Raw genomic sequence first — 20,928 nt, forward strand, 5'->3', positions numbered from 1 at the left:
GGGGATGTCAGGGGTGCGGTCCACGGTAGGGCTTCCTCCTGGAATAGGGGTCTAGCTCCCAGAAAGAAGGGGGAGCCTGAGGAAGAGGCAGGGCCCAGAGCTGGGGCTCCCACGAAGGGGGTTACCTGTGTCCAGGGTTACCGGCATGTGTCCAGGGTCTGTGAGTTTGGTGGGCAGAGGGGGCGGGTGGGAGGCCAGGGCGTGATTGGATGTGGTCGGGGGGAAGGGCTCCTGCAGGAGCACAGTGGACTCCCATGAGCCCCTGTCACGGAAGATCCCCGGTGTCCCTAAGAGCCCAGCAGAGTGGTGTGTAGTGGGACGTGGAGCACAGGTGCTGGGCACAGAGGGGGGTCCCGGCAGGGTGTCGGATCCCAGGGGAGACAGGAATCTGGGACGCTGGTGGGGGCTGGGGTCCTGGGTGGCACTGTGCGCTATCTGTGCTGGGCCACACACGGGAATGAGAAGGAGACCCAGCCAGCAGTGTCCCCAGACGCTCCTTACCTGCAGGCTGGGCATCAGGTTCCACAGGCTCCAGGCTCAGCTGGAGTCTCAACGGCACCAGTAGGCCAACCACAGAAGCGTGATCACTCCAGTTTGTAAGAAAGGCAATTTTAATCCAGCGATCACATACGAAATGATAAATATACCCTTGTGATGATTTTGGTTGGCTCCTAGAGGACTGCGTCTGTCTGAATAGCACCGGTGCTCAGCAAACGAAAGAAGAAGGGCCTGTGCAGAATTACTGGCTTGGGGGGTAATGACACGGTTTCCCTCTCCTCTTTAGCCAGGGCTGGTGTGTGATTCCTTGGGTATAAAAATAAGCTTGTGGGGGTGATGAGGTGTGTGTGGCCTGACAGTCACATTAAATACATAACATGCACGTCTTGTGCTGTCAGCAGCAGCATAAACAGACTCAAAACCTTTGTCTCCTTATGCGCGGGAGGTCTTCCCAAGCCGTACGAATGAGATTCACAACCAGAAGTCACCACGACGGACTGGACGGGACATTCTTCACTCACTGTGAAGTTCGGTTGCTCACAGCAGCTCAGGTGCAGGGCAGGGGGTTTGGACTGGTTCCTTGCATCGTTTTAACTGTTTTGAGTACGTCACATGGTCACGGCCCTGGGTGCTAGGCACTGGAACTGTGTCCCCCAAAATTCAGAAGTGAAAGTCCTAACCACCACTGTGATGGTGTTCAGAGATAGGGTCTCTAGGAGGAAAGTAAGGCTGGATGAGGTCGTAAGGGTGGGGCCTGATCAAATGGGGTGGCCCTGTAAGAAGACGACGGGAGAGCTCTCCCTCTCTCGCCCCCATCCTGTGCTCTGAGGACAGACCCCCAAGGACACCACGGCCCCCCACAAGCCGTCAGAACTGAACTCAGTCACAATCTTGCTCTTGGACTTGCAGCTGTAACTGTGAGGACATAGATTCCTGTTGTGTAAGCCCCTGTTCGCGGCACCTGTTCCAACGGCCCATGCAGCCTAAGACCACGTACAGCCGGCAAACCTACAGGTGACCCAGGTCACTGGGGGGGGGGGGGGAGGCGTCTTCGGCTGCTCCTGCCTGCCTGAGGGCCGGCCAGGGAAGGCGCTTATCAGATCGTCATACACATGCAGGGTCCTGAGGCCACGTCCCCAGACGCCCCACCACACACGCACATACCCAGGCCCCCAGGTACGTGTGGCCTCACAGTTGTGTGACTGTACACAGCACAACTCTGAGGGGCGCCGTTCGTAATCCTGCGGGATGTGGATGGAGGCCTGAGCGCTGGGGGGCCGCACCGTCTGAAGCCACAGCTCAGAGGCAGAGAGGCGCGGGGCTGCCCGCCCACCCTGTGGACCCCGTCCATGTTGGGGGGGGCACTGATGGAGATGTGGCTCAGCCAGCTGTGGGTGTCGGGGGGCACAGGCACTCCCCCAAGCTGGCTTCCACGGGTAAGGAAGGCTCAGGCAGAGGCCCCATCTGGCCCCGAGCTTCCCGGGAACACAGACGCACTCACCCTTCACATGCCCAAGCATCCTGCCATGTCATCCCGTAAGTTCTCACCACTTCGGGGGCTTGCTTCTGACTCTCCCTGGGCATCCCTTTCCCTTGTCCCCGGGCATCTTCCGGCTGCCTCTGCAGCACACAGGCTCACAGCCAGTCATCAGCACCAGCCTTCAGGCCGAATCGGTGAGTCCAGATGACAATGCGCAGCTCTCCCGCCCTTTGAACTACTCCTTGGGCCTCAGAAGCAGCCCCTCCCAGGAGAAATGGCGTGAGCTCTTAGGACAAGCTCTTGGTGAAAACCCCAGAGGGTGGAGTGACCAGAGGGACTTTGGGCATCACAGCACACGCCATTCTGCTGTGAATCCGGCCTTCCCGTGGGAGACAAGGGCATCATCCTCAAAGAGGGCACTCCTCCACAGGCTTCAGTCACGCAGCACCAGAGAAGAGCAGAGAAGCATGTCTGGGCTGGAGGTGACCATCCTTGCCCCACCTGGCACTATCTCTGGGACAGGAGGCTGAGAACGGTGTGGGGGAGAGAAACAGACGGCCGAGCTGGAAGCAAGCCCACGGCCCTCCATGGCCCTCCACACAAGGCCGTCCCGGCCTCGGTCACCTCCTCCTGCTGTCGGACACTGTGCTCAGCTCACTCCAGCCCCCTCCTGTAGAGCCTGGCACTCTCCCTCTACCAAGGATCCCTGGGCTACCACAAAGGCCCTTCCATCTGGACAGTCCTCCAAGGACACCCAGTAAGGACCGAAGCCCTCTGCAGCACCCTCTCGAGAGGTCACCCAGACATTCAGTGCTCAGCCACCCAGCCGATTCACCTGGCTGGGCCTGATTTCAGTGGACTGTCTCCTGCACTGCTGCTGACCGCCTCCCATCAGAAGAAAGTGGGGGCAGAACCCTAGGAGTAAAGCCACCCAGCTCGGCTCCGTCCAGCTCCACCCTCCTGGCACCCGGACGTACATTCTGATATAAGAAGATGCATCCATCCGCCCACCCCCCCAACTGCTCCCCCACCTGCCCACCTACCCCTCTGTCCATCCACCCACCCATTTTCCCCTGAGTGCTCCTGGATGCCAGGTACCATTTCAGGAAGGGGGACGCAGCCATGAGCTTTGTGGGCTTCGTGGAGCCCCTCACTCATGGAACACACATTCCCAGGGACAGAGCAATCATCAGTCAGATTGAGTGGATGGCAAGTCAGACGACGTGGAGGAACACAGCTGGGAGGGAGAGGAGCTGGAAGGAGATCAGCTACGGGACAAGGACCTTGGGGAGTAGGGGGTGCACCTGGGGAGGTCCCCAGGAGGACAGCTTGGAGGTTGGAGAGGGACCTGAATCGCGGGGGCTGGGCCTTCCCTCTGCATTGGAGGCTCAACAGGAAAGCCGCACAGGGCAGGTGGGGGGATGCAGGCAAGAGGCCTTTGCCGCAGCCCAGTGGTGGCTAGAACGGCTGAACGGGGGCTGGGCTTCCTTTGTAGCTTGAAGGTGGAGCAGACCACTGGACGATAGAGCAGCCTAGTGCGGGGGGGGGGCTGCAGGGTGGGCTGGGGGAGGGAACAAGGGGAAATCGGGGGTGCCCAAGTGAGTCATCACAGGTGACAGCGCGCGGGCAGGAAGGGCTATGGGGGACTTCGCTGGAGGCCAAGCCCTCAAGCAGAAACAGCATTCCACTCTGAGCCCTCACAGCTGTCTCCAAGGTCAGGGTTGGAGGGTCCCTCACGGAAGCCACGGGGGCCATCATGCCTGGGGAAGGGCCGAGTGCCTTGGATTTCCACCACCCCGAGTTTGGAGGGACAGAACCTCGTTTCTCACAGGTCGTTTCATCCTGTTATGAGATACGGGTGTGTGTTGAAGACGTAGCCCCAGGCGTTGGGGCTGGCCCCCTCCTGGACCCTCGGGCCCCTAGCGGGGTCGGCCAGCCCAGATCCTGTTTATGGGTAAGCAGCCGCTTGCGGCGAGCTGAGCGAACGCCACTGAGGGGCGCCCGAGGCACCTGGAGCCCACTGTCCCGCAGCCAAGCCGGCAGGGACCCCGGCGCTGGGATCCACCCCTAGGGAAGCGGTTGCGCCTCTTTGCGCGGCTCCGCAGACCTCACGGCCCGCGCCCTCCAGCCCCGGGCTCCAGCACACGCGCAGGCCGGTAGGGGAGGGGGATGGAGGGGACCGAGCGCGGACGTCAGGAGCTGAGGTCAGGGCGACCGGTCGGCCCGGGGTGGGCGTGTGCAGGCTGGGCGGGCGTGCCGAGAGCGTGCGACGGTGTCCGCGCTCGCGTGCGCGCAGCGGGGGCGGGAAGGCCCCGCCCCGGGGCTGCCGGATTAAAGGCCACCGGGGCGGGCGGGGACCGGGACAGCCGCCCGCGCCTGGAGTGCGCTCTGCTCCACGCCACCCAACGCGAGTCCCGAGGGTCCCGCACGTCCAACGGCTCCGGGCGCAGCGCGTCCCGCCGAGCGCAGCAGGACCCACACGCCATGAGCGTCTGAACAGGGTGCTGAGCGGTGGCGGCGATGTTGGGGCGCGGGGCCCCGGGCTCCAGTCGGGGGCTGCTGCTGGCGCTGCTGGCGCTTGGCTTGCTGCCGCGGGTGCGGGGCGTCGAGCAGGAGCCCGGCAGCGCGCACGAAGAGAGCCAGGGTTTCCAGGTGGTCACCTTCAAATGGCACCATGTCCAGGACCCGTACATCATCGCGCTGTGGATCCTCGTGGCCAGCTTGGCCAAGATCGGTAAGAGGCCCGGGGCTCGATGGGCCTCGAGGTCATGGCCCCGCTGCGACTTCCCCTCCCACTTGCCCCCGCCTGGCTTGCGGGGTCTCCGCGACCCCGCTGCGCCCCGCCCCCCCCCTCGAGTACAGAGTACAGAGCGGTGCGCCCGCGTTCGCCCTCCGCCGGGTCTCCGCCGGGTCCGCGGTCTTCCCTGTCCGGCATTAGCTGCCCCGCCGTCCGGCCGTGGGGCGCCGCTGCCAGCCCCAGGGAGTCAGGCCTTCGGGTCAGGCAGGGCGAGGCGCGCACTGCGAGCCTGGCCGGGCCCGGAGCGGCTGTGCAGGTCGCGGAGGGTGACGTGATACCGGCCAGGCGGGAGCAGCCTCCGGAGCCCCGCGCGCGCCAGGCTCCTGGGTTTCGTGTCCGGCGCTCCCTTCTGCCGCATCCAGGCCTGTAGACCTCTCGCTGCGCCTGCCCTGGGGCGCCCTCAGCCAGCTTTCCTGCCTGCGGGCTTGTCGGGGCTGTTTCACGCAGTGAGACAGAGCAGGTCCTCGCCATCAAGCGCTGCGGTGATATTTGGCTGCCAGAGCAGAAAGAAACACCGTGCCACTCAAGATTAAACCCAGTAAAATCCTCCTTATAGGAGCAATTTTTCCATTGACAGTGTTTCTCTTTTAAAAATCCTGGTCTGTCAGATTTCTCTTAACTTGCTCCAGTGAGCCAGCAAGTGGGAACCGCCGGCAACTCGCAGGCAAGGTGATGGGAAGGTCAGCTTTCTTAAGAGCTTATGAGAACCAGAGTTCCAACATGTGGGCCCACCAGGGAGGGTCTTCCTGAACTTAGTGGCCTGCGTGACTTACTAGGTGGAGCCTGGGGGCAGGGTGATGGATGGGGTCTGAGGACACCCTCCCCAGGGAAAGGCAGGAGGCCGGATTTGGGAATGGGGAGGGACACCGCAAAGAGGCAAGCGCCCCTCCTGCGGCATCAGGCTCTGACGTGTTCAGCAGGACAGGAGGGTCAGGTTCTGGGGAGAACCTACTAGGGAATTTGGGGTTTGGGGTGCCTGGACCGCTGGTGGTGTTTGGTTAGCTCGTGTCTCATCAGCACTGCCTCCTCTATGTCCTGTCTGTGTCCTGCTTCCGTAGAGGTCCCTCTCATTTCCGCTTTCTGGTTCTTGAAGGCACTCGCCATCCCTCTGCCTCCTTCTGTTTCCTCAGGCGGCTCTCTTTGTCCTTGGCCCTGGCTGCCTGGTCTCGTGCTCAGTCGGGCCCGCACTGGGCCCACACTGGGCTTTCTGGGGTTTTGCGATACCAGGAGTAAGACTCCAGCACCCACGTGAGGTCTCATGTTGTGTTATCTTCTGAACACGTCTTTCATGGGGGAATGGCTGACACCGGCCACTTGCTACCGGTCATCTACTGGACAGGTCCAGCCCCAACCTGGGGCTCTGAGAGCCCTGTCCCAACCTTCACATGAGTGACCCGTTTCTGGAACTGACCTGTTTCTGGGCCAGGGGGCTGGGCTTTTGTCCTTTGCCACCTTCTCTCTCCTGGAAACCACTATAAGGATGATATGTGCAGGGTGAACCTGTGACACTCCGGGGGTCCACACCTGCGGCACGGAGCACCCTTGTTTTGTAAAGCAAATGTGTGCTTTCTTTGTAAGCTGGGGCCTCTCCTAGTCCCGCCCCGGCATCCAGACATGGAGCCTGGCATCTGAAATTCCAGTGACAGCCGCCAGCACTCCCTCTGGCCAGTAGGCCCTGAGGGGCGAGACTGCAGGAGGCTGGCGCCCCGACCGAGTATCTGCCCGGCCCTAGAGTCTGTTATTCACCTAGGAAGGAGCCATGTCCCTGCAAGTCTCCAGCACCTCAGACTTGTCCCGAGGGCACCTTCTCCAGGGTGGGGTGGCCACGTGCTCCAGCCAGCTCTGTGTCCTGGTCAGGGCAAGCCCAGAACCCGTTTTCTTACCCACGCTCATTTAAAAAGGCTGGCTGTATGAGCACCATATCCTCATTCCATTGCTGTCATCTGCAGTCGAGCCTTGCTGGAGACTTTGGGGGTTCTCAGGACAACATGAAAAGGACCCTAAGGGAAGACCCATGGGGCTGACCCAGGTCCACCTGCAGAGCCCTCCTGCTCTGGGCCAAGCCCTGCCCTGACTGTCATGTATTTGAAGGTCCCGCTGTGGTGGCATTGTGGTCTCACGTGTGAACAGGCAGCACCTCAGAGAGACTCAGTCTCCCCACCTGAAAAAGTAAGCCAGGAATCTCTCCATGCCCAGCCCCACTTCCAGCCTCACCCTCCTCTGTCCCTCCCTCAGGCTCACCACCTCACTCCCATACCCTGGAATTGGCCGTGCTCACCCTGCCCGGGTCCCCAAGGCTCTCCTGATGGCTCAGTGTGGGCCTCAGGTGACACCCACTTCTGCCCTTTCCTTTGCAGTCCCCCACCCCCTTCCACTCTGGTCCTTTCCCCACTGCCCCTCAGCTGTCTCTCCTCCATCCACCTTGGGACCCCCACCCCCTGCCATCTCTCAGCCTTCCAGAACTCAAAAACAAAACCAAACCTTAGCAGACAAGCCCCACAAACCAAGAGTTATGACAGAGCACTGCCCCGCCTCAGTGGTCTACCCGCCCTCCTGACAGACCCAGTGCGCTGGGGCTCCAGCTCCTCCCCACCCCTGGGATCCATTGTTCTCCACCATGATCTAACCTGGGCAGGGGTTCCGCCCTGGGGGTTCCCCACTGCCTAGCCCACCTCCCTGCCTGGAGGGAGGAAACCCCCTGCCATGCAGTTCCTCCCCCCTTCCTGCCCCACTGACCTGGCTCCCAGACCCCTCCCTGTACAGCCAACCCTAGCGCCCCTTCTCGCAAACCCCCACAGAGCACTCCCCCACACCCTCCCCTGCATCTGGGTGGACCCTGGAGGCCACGTGGTGGTGTGTCTGGTCTGTGCATAATGGGGGGAAGGTTTGGATCCTGGTGTGCTTCCTTCTTGACCCCATGGTCCAGGCTTCATGCTGCTGAACCCCTTTGGCTGGGCAGGCTGTTTCGTCCTCAAGGCGCAGGAACAGAAGAAAAGCCGGTCTCTATCCATTTCCACGCACCTGCCAGATGTCTTACCGGCAGCTTCAAGTGTTCATTTTAGTCCACGTCCCACCTTGTGCTGCAGAGGTCCGATCTCTGCCAGCCACGTGTAACCTGCCAGGGACCCTGGACAAAGCAATAACTCCCACAAATGTGTTGAGGCGGCTTCTCACCTCAAGCAGCTTGGGACAGAGAAAGGCCAGAGGACAGGGTCATGGCCACCAGCGAGTTGGCCCGGGAGTCTGGGTTCACCACTGGAAGCAGCACCTTTGGAAAGGTGAGAAATAGGTGTGGCTGCTGAACCCATGGACCCCAACCTCTAAGACCCCATGTCTGGGGCTCAGCAAAGGACTTATGGTAAACATCTGGGCACCCAGGGGCTCCTGCCTGTTACTGTATCTTTAGGAAATTCGGAAGGTCGGGGAGCTCGCCCACAGGTGGGGCCTGCTGGGCCCAAGAGGTCGAGGGCGTTCCTGCAGTGGGATAGTATCTGCCCCTGAGTGGGGGTATCGTTTCCTCCTCTGGACTCCTTGGGGCTCCTGGGCCTGCAGCTGCCTACACCACGGTCCCTTTGGGCCTTGGGCCAGGCTGGGCTTTCTCCCCTTAATTGTGTTCTCTCTCCTCAGACCTTCCTTGGGGACCAAAAGCTGGGCCAGCACCAGGCTCAGTGGCCCCCGTTGGCCATGCAGAAGTCGTGAGGTTGTGGAGCACTGGGTAGAGGGCCCTGCTGGGGGTAGGGATCCAGGCAGCTTCCAGAGACAGAGCACCCGGGGGTAGGGATCCAGGATCCAGGCAGAGCTCCAGGATCCAGGCAGAGCTCCCCGGGGGTAGGGATCCAGGCAGCTTCCGGAGACAAAGCTCCCGGGGGTAGGGATCCAGGATGCATGCAGAGCTCCCCCGGGGGTAGGGATCCAGGCAGAGCTCCCCAGGGGTGGGGATCCAGGCAGAGCTCCCCAGGGGTAGGGATCCAGGATCCAGGCAGAGCTCTCCCGGGGGGAGGGATCCAGGAAGAGCTACCCAGGGGTAGGGATCCAGGCAGCTTCTGGAGACAGAGCTCCGGGGGTGGAAGGATTACCAGGACAGTGCTTCTGGGGGAAGAGGGAGGTTAGAATGTTGGAGGCCAGAGGAGGCCAACCAGCAGAACCACAGACCCTGGAGGACTTTGATCTCTACCCAGGGTGGCACGAAGGGGAGGGACTTGAACAACCTGGGCTCTTAGACTATTGCCTTGGTCTTAGGGCAGAGAATGGATGGGGGGGCACCAGAGGGGATTCTGGGGGAGGGGGTAGTTCTAGGTTGATTCTGTCCCTTTATTCCCAGGCATTAGGTAGGGGATTTCAGGGGACAGACATGGCTCAGGTGTCCAGCCGATACCTCAGTGGGTCCAGAGAGGTGAGCACTGGCTCAGATCAGAGAGGAGCCTCCTGAGAGGGTGGGAGTGGTGAGGGGGTTGAGACCCTGCCAGGGAGGAAGCCTGAGCCATAGGGAGAGCCCTGGACAGAATGGGCTGCAGTGGCAGAGGCCAGGGTGAGGGGCAGTGTCGGTGTGGGTGGGCCGGTAAGTCACCAGTCTGGGGACATGTCCAGGAAGCAGAGCTCAGAGTGCTGACGGGCTGGAGGTGAGGGCGCCCCTGACTTAGGGCAGCTGGGAAGGGGTGGCTTCACTCTCTGAGCCCGAAAGTCTCTGCTTCTCCACCATCGTCTCTCTTGGGAAAGGGGGCAGTCCAGGCTCACACCTCATAGACTCAAACCAGGCGGAACCCCCCCAGGAGGACCCCAGTGGCTGATGGGCCCTTCTGGCTTGGAAGGCTGGAGGCTCAGGGGTGGTGGCGAGATGGTCTCTCCTGGTCCCCATGTCCTCTGAGAGCCTCGAGCTCCTCCCCTGGCACCCTTGGGGCTTTGCAAGCCCTTGTCACCCCTGGTCTTGGGGGAAGAGCGTCTGGGGGTGGGGGCACCAGGGCCAGGTGTGCGGCGTCTGGAACCTCTGAGCCGCCCTGTGCCTCCGCGGGAAGTGCCTCTCCCCAGTTATGCTCCAGGCAAGTGCAGCCCGGATTGTACCTTTGACATGCCGGCTGATGGCTTATCAATCCAGGCTCTCGAGCCTCGGGGCCCTTGGTTCCTGGACCCCAGTTCTTGTTGCTTCCAAAGCCCCTTCCCATCATTGTGATTTTGCCCTTGATGGGGGGCACGTGGACCAACAGTCTGGGACATCCCTGGGCACTCCACCCATGCCCTCCATTGTGTTAACCAGGGTGCCCACACCCCCACCTAATCTGTGTATTTCTCTGAGGTACAGTCATGAGGGCTGGGCATCCGCCCCAGGCGCGTTCCCAGGCTGTGGGGAAAGCCATGGGGTGGTATTTACGTCCTGGGGTTAAAACCAGAAGCTTCTGGTTTGGACTTCGTGTGCTCTGGTCCTAGGACCAGGAGCCCCTGATGCTGGGTCTCACCCTTGTCCTGCTCTTTCCTGTGGGTTCCTGGGCACTCTCCATCCTGCTCTCCTGCCTGCTTCCACTGAATTTCACTTACTCCCCTCTAAGGAATACGTGAGGGGATCTAGAAAAAGATGACCTAGAAGGACAGCGCGAGCAGCAGGGGTCCCCAGTGGGCTCCATCCTCCCAGGGGTAGATGAGTCAGTGGGCCCTAGTGGACCCCAGTCCTGGCAGGACAGATGCAGTCAGTGGGCGTGGAATTGAGACCCATCATCCAAAGCCTAGAACCCAGGGCCCCTCCAAGAGCCTCTACCGTGCTGAAGGCGTAAATTCTCACTTTTCGGGAAGGCCCATGGGGGACGTAGTCACAGGCTGTGAAACAATCCACAGGCATTTGGAGCTAAGGAATCACACTGAAATATCCCAAGGAAAGAGGGGCAAAGGTTGGGAAGTGCTGATAGCCTCCAGTCCTGCCGGCTCATGGAAGGGACTCCCCGGGGAGGCTTTGCCTGGGCCAACTTCCTGTAAGTAGAGAGTCTCCGTGTTATTCCCAAGGCTCCCAGCCCCAGTGCGGGGTCTGGACCCAGGTCAGCCTCTCGGGGGAACACACAGTGCTCTGTGACCGCCGTCGCCTGAGACCTGTCTCTTTGCCCTCCTGACCTGGCCTGCGTTCAGCCCCACACGTTATTTCTCGGCAGACGTGTCAGGATACTGCCCCTCCCCCCGCGCCCAGGTCTTGCCCCACGAGGAAGGGGCTGCAGGTTCCTCTGTGTCCCTCTGGGTTGGAGGAAAGTTTTCCTGCCACACCTGCCAGGCCCCTGAGCCGGGGTCTGAAGCTTGGGTGTGTCTGAAGTTAGGGTTCCCGGCCATGCATCTCCCCCAGCAGCGAGTTTTGCCTGGACCTGTGCAGCTGAGGGGGTGGAACTCAGCGAACGAGGGACGGGACTGACCAAGGTCTCTCCTCCACAGTCTGCCCTCCCTCGGCACGCGCTCGCGGCTTCCCTCGGAGAAGGTCTCCTTGGCCTCTGCCTGGCTGGGTACTGGGACGGGCCTCTTCCCGGGAGCACAGGGCCCCCGGCTCCAAGGCCAGCAGCTGGCCGCTGCCAGGCACTGGGTCTGAGCCTCCAGGTCTTGGGTGATTGGCTCTAGCTGAGCCCGCTTGCCCAACCTGTCTGCACTCTGGAGCCCGGACTGGGCGGTTTCCTGCTTGGGCCGTGGGGGCGCAGCTGGGGTCCCTGTTCTCTGCACCAACGAGACCTCTGAGGCAGTTTGGGTGCTTCACTGGGTGGGTCTCTGCCCCCACCCTGTGCGTGCACCTTCGCTCCTCTCCTGCCTCCCAGCCCTCCTTCCTGACCTTACTTATCTCCCACCCCCTTCCCTATCTCTCCTTCATACCTTTGTCTTCTGTCTCCTGTCTCTGCTCAGGCCAGGGGAGAAGGGGTGCTGAGTGAGCCCAGGTGCCGCAGTGGCGCTGCCTGCAGAGCCTGTGGGACTGGGGGCAGGTACACCATTAGTGAGGGGAGGTGGCCGAGGGGCTGGTGGGGCAACAGAGGCCCAAGAGCCGTTGGGACAGGGGAGTAGGACAGCCCCGTGGGTGCATGGTGGGCTCCCACCCACGCTGGCTGCGGCCCCGGCCTGTGTGGCTTCCCTAGACTCTACCCCGTCATACAAGCCCACCCCCGCTCCCGAGGACCCGAGTCCATGGCTTCAACTAGGTCAGCACAGTGAAGGCAGGGCCTGTATCTGGTGCCTGGTGCCCCCATGCCTGGCACCCGGCCTGCCCAGCACTGCTCTCGCTGCTCTGCATGGATGGGTGGGTGGGAGACTGAGCACAGCCCTCAAGGCCAGCTCCTCCGTCTGTTAGCTTCATCCAGACCCTGCAGGCTCTGGGCCCGAGAAGAGACTCCTTACCTGAATTCTTTCCCTGAGCTGCCACACAGCCTCCTGGGAGCGCCGCGCCCGCAGACAACACCCTCAGTGGGGGGCGGACCGGGGACGAGCAAGACCGGCATCGGCCCAGAGCATCCAGGGTGCGTCGGGGCTAAGGGTGGGGAGCACCTCACCCCACGTGGCACTCACCTGGGCGGGCCAGGTCCCCGGGAGAAGCTGTGCTCACCCCCGCCAAGTCTGGCCTAAAGCACGCTCCGCCACCAGCTGGAACCTGCGGCCGAGTCATCCCCAGTAGTGCCTCCTGGAACAGGACACCACGAGTCCACTGGGTCACAGCTCACAGGCTCCAGGGACGCGGGCGCCCACCCCATGGCTGCCGGCCCACACACGCCTGTGCCAAGCCTGCGACTTGGGTTCTAGGTGGGTCGATACCATCGGCACAGGGCCCACTGCTGGCAGCAGGTTGATTTACTTGATTAATGCAGTCTCCCAGCTCCTGAGTTTAAGCAGTTGTCTCTCTGGCTGCTGGGGGAGTGCTCCCCAGTTCAGTGCTCACTTCACAAATGTCAGTGCCACCCAGCCTCGAATGCTGCTGTGGGCTGTGGGACGCAGGTGCCATGGGACAAATGCAGGTGCCACGGGATGCAGGCTCCACGGGACAAGTGCTGGTGCCACGGGTTGCAGGTGCCACGGGACAAGTACAGGTTCCGGGGGGGGGGCAGATAGATGAGATATGTCCCAAACGTCAGTGCCACCCAGCCCCAAATGCTGCTCTGGGCCACGGGACACAAGTGCCACAGGACAAGTGCAGGTGCCACGCGATGCAGGCACCACGGGACAAGTATAGTGCCACAGAACACAGGTGCCACGGGACAAGTGCAGGTTCCGGGGGGTCAGACAGAGAGATAGTGCCACGGGATACTTGGCGCTATGTACTGTAGTGAAAACAACTGAGGGACGGAGGGGATGAGCCCTGTGGGTGAGGGGAAAGTGTGGGAGTGGAACAGCCAGAGCAAAGACCCTGAGGTGGGCGTGTGTGGGTGGGTCTGAGGAGCAGCTGGGGGGAATCTGCTGGCGGAGGGGAGGGGAGGTCAGAGGGGCCCGCAAGGCAACCAGTCCCATGTGTCACAGGGAAGAGGGGCCATGAAGGCTTCTGGGGGGAGGTGTGCGCGGCTCCCCTGAGAGACAAGACTCCAGGGAGAATGAGGGCAGCTCAGACCTGTCACCCTGTGAGCTGAGCCTTCCCCAGGGGCGTTGGGATGCTGGCACAATCCCCCTCACGGTATAAAGTTCTTCCTCAAACGTGTTCAGAACAGACAAGCCAGAGACCAGTGCATATGTGCTCTAGGGTCTGACCAGAGTTAAGGTCAAAGACTGAACGCCTCCCCTCTGAGTGTCTATCAGACAAGACATCTGAGTACTGAAGGGCCTCGCCAGGCCATATGGTGTGGCCCCTGTGCCTCCAGCGTCCCAGAGGGCACAGGACTGGTAGGCCTGTGAGGGGCCGAGAGGCTGAGTGCACGCGGTGCCCCCTCCACCCGGAGCCCCTGCTCTGCCAGCCCTGCCGGCCCTTCACACGCCACCCACTCGGCTGACGATGGCTGATTGTGCTGGCCACTCTCGAGGTCATGCAACGCCCCAGTCAGGTCAGGGGTCTGGCCTGGACCTCGGCCTCACACTGGCCTTCCTTGGAGCTGGCTGTGCCTCAAGTCCACATCTACAATCCAGGTGTTCATTCATCGGTTCTAGAAGGAATTAAGAGCCCCATGGTTTGCTGGACACAGGGGGTCAGAGTCCAGGCTCAGGAGTCAGACTGTAGCTGGGGTGTAGACTTCCCATCTGGGGCACAGTTGAGATGAGCCACACAGGAAGGGAGGTGGCCAGCCAGAGTGAGAGGGGCTGGGGGGAGGTGGTCCAAGTGGAGGCACCAGCCCAGGGGGCCCCAGTGGGGATCAGGGCCACCGGGCTGCAATGGCAGGCGGCTAGGGCCCATGATTGAGGCTGGGGGCCTGCCGGCAGGTGTGGACTTTTCAGGTGGGGGGTTGAGCCAAGTCCCTTCCCAGGCTCCCCTCACCCAGTGGAACACTCTGCTTCTGGCACAGACTTGTCAGCTCTGGGAGTCATCCTGCGAGCCCCCCGCCAGGACCTCCAGCCCCTGGGGGCAGGGAGAGCCCAGTGCTCAGGGAGGAAGGGTGCAGGGCTGCGTGGGGGAGGGTTGGGTCCTGTTTTTCCCTTTCCTGGGTGAATCAGGAAGCCTCAGTGAATTCACCACCTGCCGAGCTATCATGCTAAAGTCCAACGGCTTGTGAATTCTCAGCTGGGAAGGGTTTCTTCTTGCAAAGGCAGAATGGGAAGTTGGAAATGCTTGTTTCTGACAGCCTTGGAGCAACAGGGCAGAAGGCCACCAGCCCCTGGGGATCTGTTTCTTCTCGGATTCAACAGGCCCTGGCTGTTGGGTGCAGTGGACCTGGGTCCCCCTTAGATCGTAGCCCTCACGTACTCGGTGCAGGTCACCTTCAGCCTGCTAGCTAGATGTGGGCCCGAACAGGGCAGTGCCACAGGAGGAGGACCCCACGTGCGCCCAGTGCCTCATGTCCACGTGCAGGTGCGCGTGCATGCGCGGCCCCGTGTGCAGGCTCCTCGGAGGTGTGAGGGTGCTGCAGCCTGTGGCTGAAGATCTGCAGTCTGTTCCCCACGCAGCTATGGGCTCCTGGCCTGTTGCCTCCTGGGGTCCTGAGGTTCCCCTGCGAGCCTCCGTAGCACCAGCGCCCCCTATGGAGGCTCAGGGAGGAGCGGACAGACAGGCAGGTGCTCAGGGGACATGGGGCGAATGATCGAGTTATCGTCACCCCCCCCCAAACACACACAGATCCAAGGGAGTGTGTCCACACTGGCTGTCAAGCCCTGGACACAGTGTCTCAAGGGGGGCTCCCTGCCCAGCCCCAAGAGGAGCAGCTGGGCTCCCAGGGGAGTGGGCTGAGGAAGAGCCTGGGGGTGAGGGAGGGAGCTGAAGCCACCTCCTGACCATCCCGTTGGAGGTGGCCCACAGAGAGCTGTGCAGTGGGGTCGCAGAGGCCTTTCCGGCTTGAGAAGCCAGCCGGCCCCCAGGCAGGCCCCCAGAGCAGGCCCCAGCTGTGTGCTCAACTCCAGGGCCAGGCGGCCCCCGCCCCCTCTGCCACTGCACAGAGGCCCACCGAGAGGCCAGATTCCCAGAAAGTGTAAGTGAGCAACCGAGCGAGTGTGACCGGCATGTGCGTGGGAGCTGCTGCCCTCCCCATGTCCTGCAGCAGCAGAGCCTTCATCCTGCCCCTTTAGCTGAGGATCCAGATGGGGACCAGCCCCTGCGTAGCCTGGAGTGGGCGAGTCTCTCGCCTCGGTCTCTCGGGCGGCTGAGGAGCCTGGTGAGACCCGTGGCGCTCGGTCAAGCTCAGCCAACTCCAGGAGTCAGACCTTCTGGGGGCAAGGCTGGTGCCAGGAACCACGCTCGAGGATGTCCGGGGCGGGAAGCAGGAAGGAGGTGGTGCTCACCATCCCTGAGCAGCCACTGCCCAGCCACGCTTCTGGAGGTTGGCCACGTCACACGTCCACATGCGACTTCAGGGCCTCCCGCGCTGGGGCTCCTGCCGGGTCTGGTGCCGCATCTGAGGCATGTGTGGCGGCCTTGCTGTGGGCTAGCGGCTCTCCCCTCCAATGCCCTGGCCCCCGCAGCAGGGACGTGGCCTGCACCCACATCTCCCTCGGCTGTGGCTGCAAGGGTGGACATAAACAGGTGCACAAGTGCATGTAGTTTGCTTCAGAGGTGCCCGGTGGCCGTTTGGGGATGTGGGGATGACCCTGTGTGGTACCCGGTCATAGTAATAGGTCCGCTAACGATGGTTGTGCAGAAACCGCCATGCCCAGACACTCCTGCACGTACAGCTGCCTGTATCAAAGGAGGAGAGTGAGGAGCCAGGACCACCCCCAGCTCAGGGGACCCGTGTCCCTCTGTGCCCAGTGACAGTGGGACTCAGCAGCCCTGCTCCCGCACGCTGGCTCCTCCAGCCCTCTGCTCTTCATCTGTCCTTGGGCAGGAACGATTCTGTGGCCTCGTCCTGGTGGGTGCTGACTTTTACCCACTGAGCCTCAGCTGGAGGGGGCATCTCGTGCGCTTGGCCAGGCCTGGGAGGACCGCCCTGTGACTGGGCTGTTGGCCGCGCACTGGAGTGCCTCAGACCTGGCCTCTAGTTTACCTTTTCTTCCTTGATTCCTTGCTGCTTCCTGCCCTGCGGCTGGTGTTTCTGGTCTTCTCCAGCACAGGGCTGCTAGGATTGGGGTGGGGGTTATCCGACTACCATTTAAAAAACACGGTGAGCCAACAGAGCAGGGCCCAGGGGTGCGGGTGTGGGCCAGGGCACTGTCACCCTCTGCTGGTGTGTGGCCGGCCAAGCTCAGCCCTTTCCCAGGCACCTTCCCCCCTAGAGCTTACCTTGCAGGGGATAACTGGAGAAGGTTTAAGTTTCTGGGAAGGCCCCGGGTGTTGAGATTACAGCCTCTGTTGTCAAAACCCTTTACTCATTAACTCAATAATGCCGAGAACATTCCGATGGCTGAGGTGCCCTCAGCCCCGGGCCAGCATGAGCCGTGCCCTGCACCCTGTATTTCGGGTCCCCAAAGCCTGAGAGGAGCATCTTGTGGCCCGACACCCGCTCTGGTTCACCTGAGGTGCCCCCCATGGGAGGCACTGGCAGAGGCGGGATGGGCACGCGTGGCTAGCTGCCGGGACACAAGGACGGGCTCTCCTCCCCAGACCAGAGAAGCCACTCCAACCCCTGACCTCCAGCTCAGGGTGGGGAAAGCTGACCCCCAGGCCCAGTGCTCTGGGACCCTCTTCCCACCCCCAACCCCCACAGTGGCATCCTGCAGTGGCACAGGGGGTGGGGACGAAGGGGCTGTGTCTCTGCACCTCCCCCTCCCCTGAGGCCCCACCTTGCCCTCAGGGGCACCTGACCCTGGGGTACCTCCCGCTAGCTTTCTGCTTAGAATCCTGGTTTTCTCAGGATCTGAAGGTTAATTGAAGTGTCCGTGAGCTGAACATGGCCGGGAAGTCCGTGTCGCGTGGCAGAGCAGAGTGCCTTCCCGAGCCAGGTGCTGGCATGCTGCTGAGCACACCCTTGTCCTTGCAACCCTGAGCGGCACTCGCGGCCTGTGGCCGCCACGGAGCCCAGCAGGATCTCTAGCGTGGTCGTGTCCATTCCCAGGAGAGGAGCGGGAAGGAGGCCAGCTGTCCTGGGGGCGGCTGCCTGCAGAGGGAGAGGCATATGAGAGCAGGCAGCCCTGGCGGAGAGCTGGGGCCATCATCTCTAGCCCGGCCACCCGCACCAGCCCACGGGGCCACATTTAGCTGTTTTCAGCTTAAATCCACAGAGCCAGGCCCCAATGCCTAACGGTGGGAAGTTAAGATGAATTGTCTGCTTTTCCAGAAATAAGGTACTCCTTCCTTGTAATGTGCTCTGTGCCTTCATCAAAGGAAGCAAGGGAGGGTCTGTGTTCTGCAGGCAGCCTGACCTGGAGCCGCACGGCTGGGCCACACCGGGGCCCACGGAGGATGTACGTGGGTGCCATGATGGAGGCATGTGCATGCCCTCACGGGCACGCGGGCCACAGCATCCACGGAGACCTTGTCACCTCCCGTGGAGCCCTGTCCTGGGATGGACACATGTCAGGCTGTTTCTGGGGAGCCTCCGCCCCAGCAGGGGGGGACCGGGCGGGGGGATGGGTGGTGTGTCCAGGGGCCTGTGGCGTGCACCGTGTCCGTACCCACATCTCACAGGGGTGCGTGGCTGCTGGGCTGCAGGCGGACTTCTCCCTCAGAGAAGCTCTCACTGACCCCCACGGAGGCGCAGTCCGTTCTCCACCGACCGAGGCGGGCGTCTCCAACTCCGGCTCTGACTCCGACCAGCGGGTGGCCTGAGGTGCACGACCACGTGCGCCACACACAGCACCCGCTTTGCCGCTGCTGAGCCTCCAGCCACTGGTTCCTGAAGCGGTGCTTCCCCTGCCCACGCACACTCACACCCACGCCCGCTCGTGCTTGCTCACACAACTCACAGTCACACGTGCTCACACCCACGCCCGTTCCTGCTTGCTCACACAACTCAGTCACATGCCCGCTCGTGCTTGCTCACACAACTCACAGTCACACGTGCTCACACCCACACCCACTCGTGCTTGCTCACACAACTCACACCCACACCTGCTCATGCTTGCTCACACACTCACAGGAACGCACACACCCATGCCCGCTCGTGCTTGTCACACAACTCACAGTCACACTTGCTCACACCCACACCCGTTCGTGCTGTCACACAACTCACAGTCACACGTGCTCACACCCACGCCCGCTCGTGCTTGTCACACAACTCACAGTCATGCATGCTCACACATCTAAACATCACCGCCAAACCCAGGGTCACCTAGGTCTCCTCTTACTCTGTCTTCTAGGACATTGAGAGCGTGGCATTTTACACAGAGGTCTGTGATGCGTTTTGAGTCCGTTATGGTGAAGGCGGCAAGGTCTGTGTCCAGATCCACTCTCCGCACGTGCACGCCCCGCTGTTCCGGCACCCCTTGCTGAAGAGACGGTCTCTGCTCCTTCGTCAGAGATCAGTGCCTGTACTTCTGTGGGTCTGTTTCTGCGCGCTCTGCCCTGTCGCACTCCTCTATTCGTCTGTTCTTTCACCAACACCACACTGACTCTGTTAGTGTGCTTTTAGACGAGTCTTCAAGGCGGGAAGTGTCAGTCCTGTGCTTGGCTCTCCCTCGATGCCGTGTGGGCTGCTCGGGGTCTCCTGCCTCTCCATATGATAAAATATGGCATTTTTATTGTGTCCACGGATCATGCCAGAAAGAGCTAACAGCTTGACCCGGTCGAGTTCTTCCTACCCGTGTCTGTAGAATATCTGTCCATTTACAGAGGTCTTTGTTGAGGTCTTCATCCAAGGTTAGAAATTCTCCCCATGTAGGTCCTGTACATATTGTGTTAGGTTCATACCTAAGGGGTTTTGTTTGTTTGTTTTTGGTGCTGATGTAAATGGCATTCTGGTTTAAATTTCAAATTCCATGCCTTCATTACTGGTTTATAGGAAAGTGACTGACTTTGTATATCCTGAAGCCTTGCTATCCTCATTCATTGGGATGTTCTGTGCACAGGATCACATCACCCAGCAACAGCCCAGCTCCTGCCCCTCCCTGTGCAGCAAGGCCAGTACGCTCGCCCTGTGCTCCTGGCTTTGCTGACATACGTGGGGCTATCTTGTCCAGGACCATACACGTGGGTGTGCAAGGCGGGAAGGAGTGGTGATGTGAGCTTGCCAGCTGTGGGGCTCTAGCCAAAGGAGATGACATGGAAAGCTTGCCCTGCCACCACATGCGTGCTAAATTCTGGCATTTTCCACCCAAATTTCAGTGCTGTACATTATGACCACACGAACTGTCTCTGTAGCCATGAGATCACGTGGGACCATTTTTCCATTTGCAGTACAGCCTTTTGTTTCACCTGAAGTTAGTGACTGTTCCTGTTGGCATAGTTTTCCATGTATTTAAATGACTCTGCCCCAAACTCCCAGCAGGCTGCTGGGCAGAACAGGTGAGCAAGTGCCGAGACTCCTGCTGTCTGTGGAGCCCAGCTTCAGTTCCTCTCTCCTCCTCTCCCCCACGCCGGGCACCTCCTCCCTGAATCCCATGGCTTCTGTCTTGGGGAGCACCTCGGTATGGTGGGATCATTCCCTGCCAAATGTGCCTTTTCCCTTGTTACTTTCGGGTACTGGTTGTGCAGGGGGCGGGTGACAGCCAAACATCGGGAGCAGCCTGACCGCCCCTGGACACACCTGGAGGTCACCTCCCTTCCAAGGAGGGAGGCAGCACTCCGGGTCCCTCCAGAGTCAGTGTCGAGGCCATGGACTCCTGCCCCCTGCCCCACTCTTCGTGCGGGCTCTCTGTCCTCTCTTCCCGCCCTCCTCCTGGCCGTTCATAATGGTGTGCTTTGGGGCAGATCTGATTCCATCCCTGGGAACATGAGCTCGAGGGGTGTTTGCAGTTGTGAGCCAGTGTGGCCGTGGCCCTGCTGCCCGCTCCTTCCAAACATCCCTGTGCCTTTGTTCTCCTCCCTTTAGGGTTCCCTCCTGAGTTTGGTGTCTATGTCTTCTTCCTGTCCCTTCTGAGAGCTCTTCATCTTTCACCTCCTCTGCTGAGTACTTCTGCTCTCATGTTTGAAACAAGGTTTTAAACCTCTGGATGTGTTTTTCTCATCGAGGGTGCAACCCTTCGTTTGTGGGTGCAGATGGTGACATTCGAGGCTTACCCTCCAGCCTTTCCTCACTTGCTTCCGTGCTTCAGCCATGGGTCCGTGCCCGAGACAGCCCAGCAGCAGACCTGGGCCCACGTGCGTGGGAGCAGGGTGCCACGGCCACCTGGGGAGTGCAGACCCCCAGGTACCGGCATCCAGTACCCTCATATCCCTCCTTCCTGTTGGCCCGACCAGAGAACTGAAAATATAGAAAATAAGTGACATCTCTCCCTTCTGTTTTCATTGGGCCTGAGGAAAAAGCACTCAATCCACCTTCCTGCGAGAATCTGATTTTCACTTTACAACATCCCAGAAAGTTTTGACTGTCATTTTACCACAAGGAAATGAAGTCCAGAGGGATAAAATAATAATATGTTGCTAAGGTCCCTGGGAACAGACGCCTTGGAGGTGCCGCTCCACCGGGGGACCCCCAGCACGCAGGCTGACGTGAGGGGGAGGGCTTGGGGGCAGCTCCCAGCCAGGTCACCCAGCAGGCCGTGCCCTCGC

General features: G+C 61.1%; 1 protein-coding gene across 3 annotated transcripts in view; it reads left to right on the top strand.

Annotated features, from left to right (window-relative positions):
* The first annotated feature begins 4,353 nt into the window (after positions 1-4,353).
* Positions 4,354-20,928, top strand: part of SLC9A3 (solute carrier family 9 member A3) — a 45,504-nt gene continuing 28,929 nt past the window's right edge. For all 3 annotated transcript variants that reach the window (XM_034657117.1, XM_034657118.1, XM_034657116.1), the window contains exon 1: positions 4,354-4,712. In XM_034657117.1, coding sequence (XP_034513008.1) covers positions 4,499-4,712 — 214 coding nt within the window. In that variant the 5' untranslated portion in view covers positions 4,354-4,498. The remainder of the gene's footprint in view (positions 4,713-20,928) is intronic.

The sequence above is a fragment of the Ailuropoda melanoleuca genome, chromosome 3, assembly GCF_002007445.2.
Source record: "Ailuropoda melanoleuca isolate Jingjing chromosome 3, ASM200744v2, whole genome shotgun sequence".
NCBI lineage: Eukaryota > Metazoa > Chordata > Mammalia > Carnivora > Ursidae > Ailuropoda > Ailuropoda melanoleuca.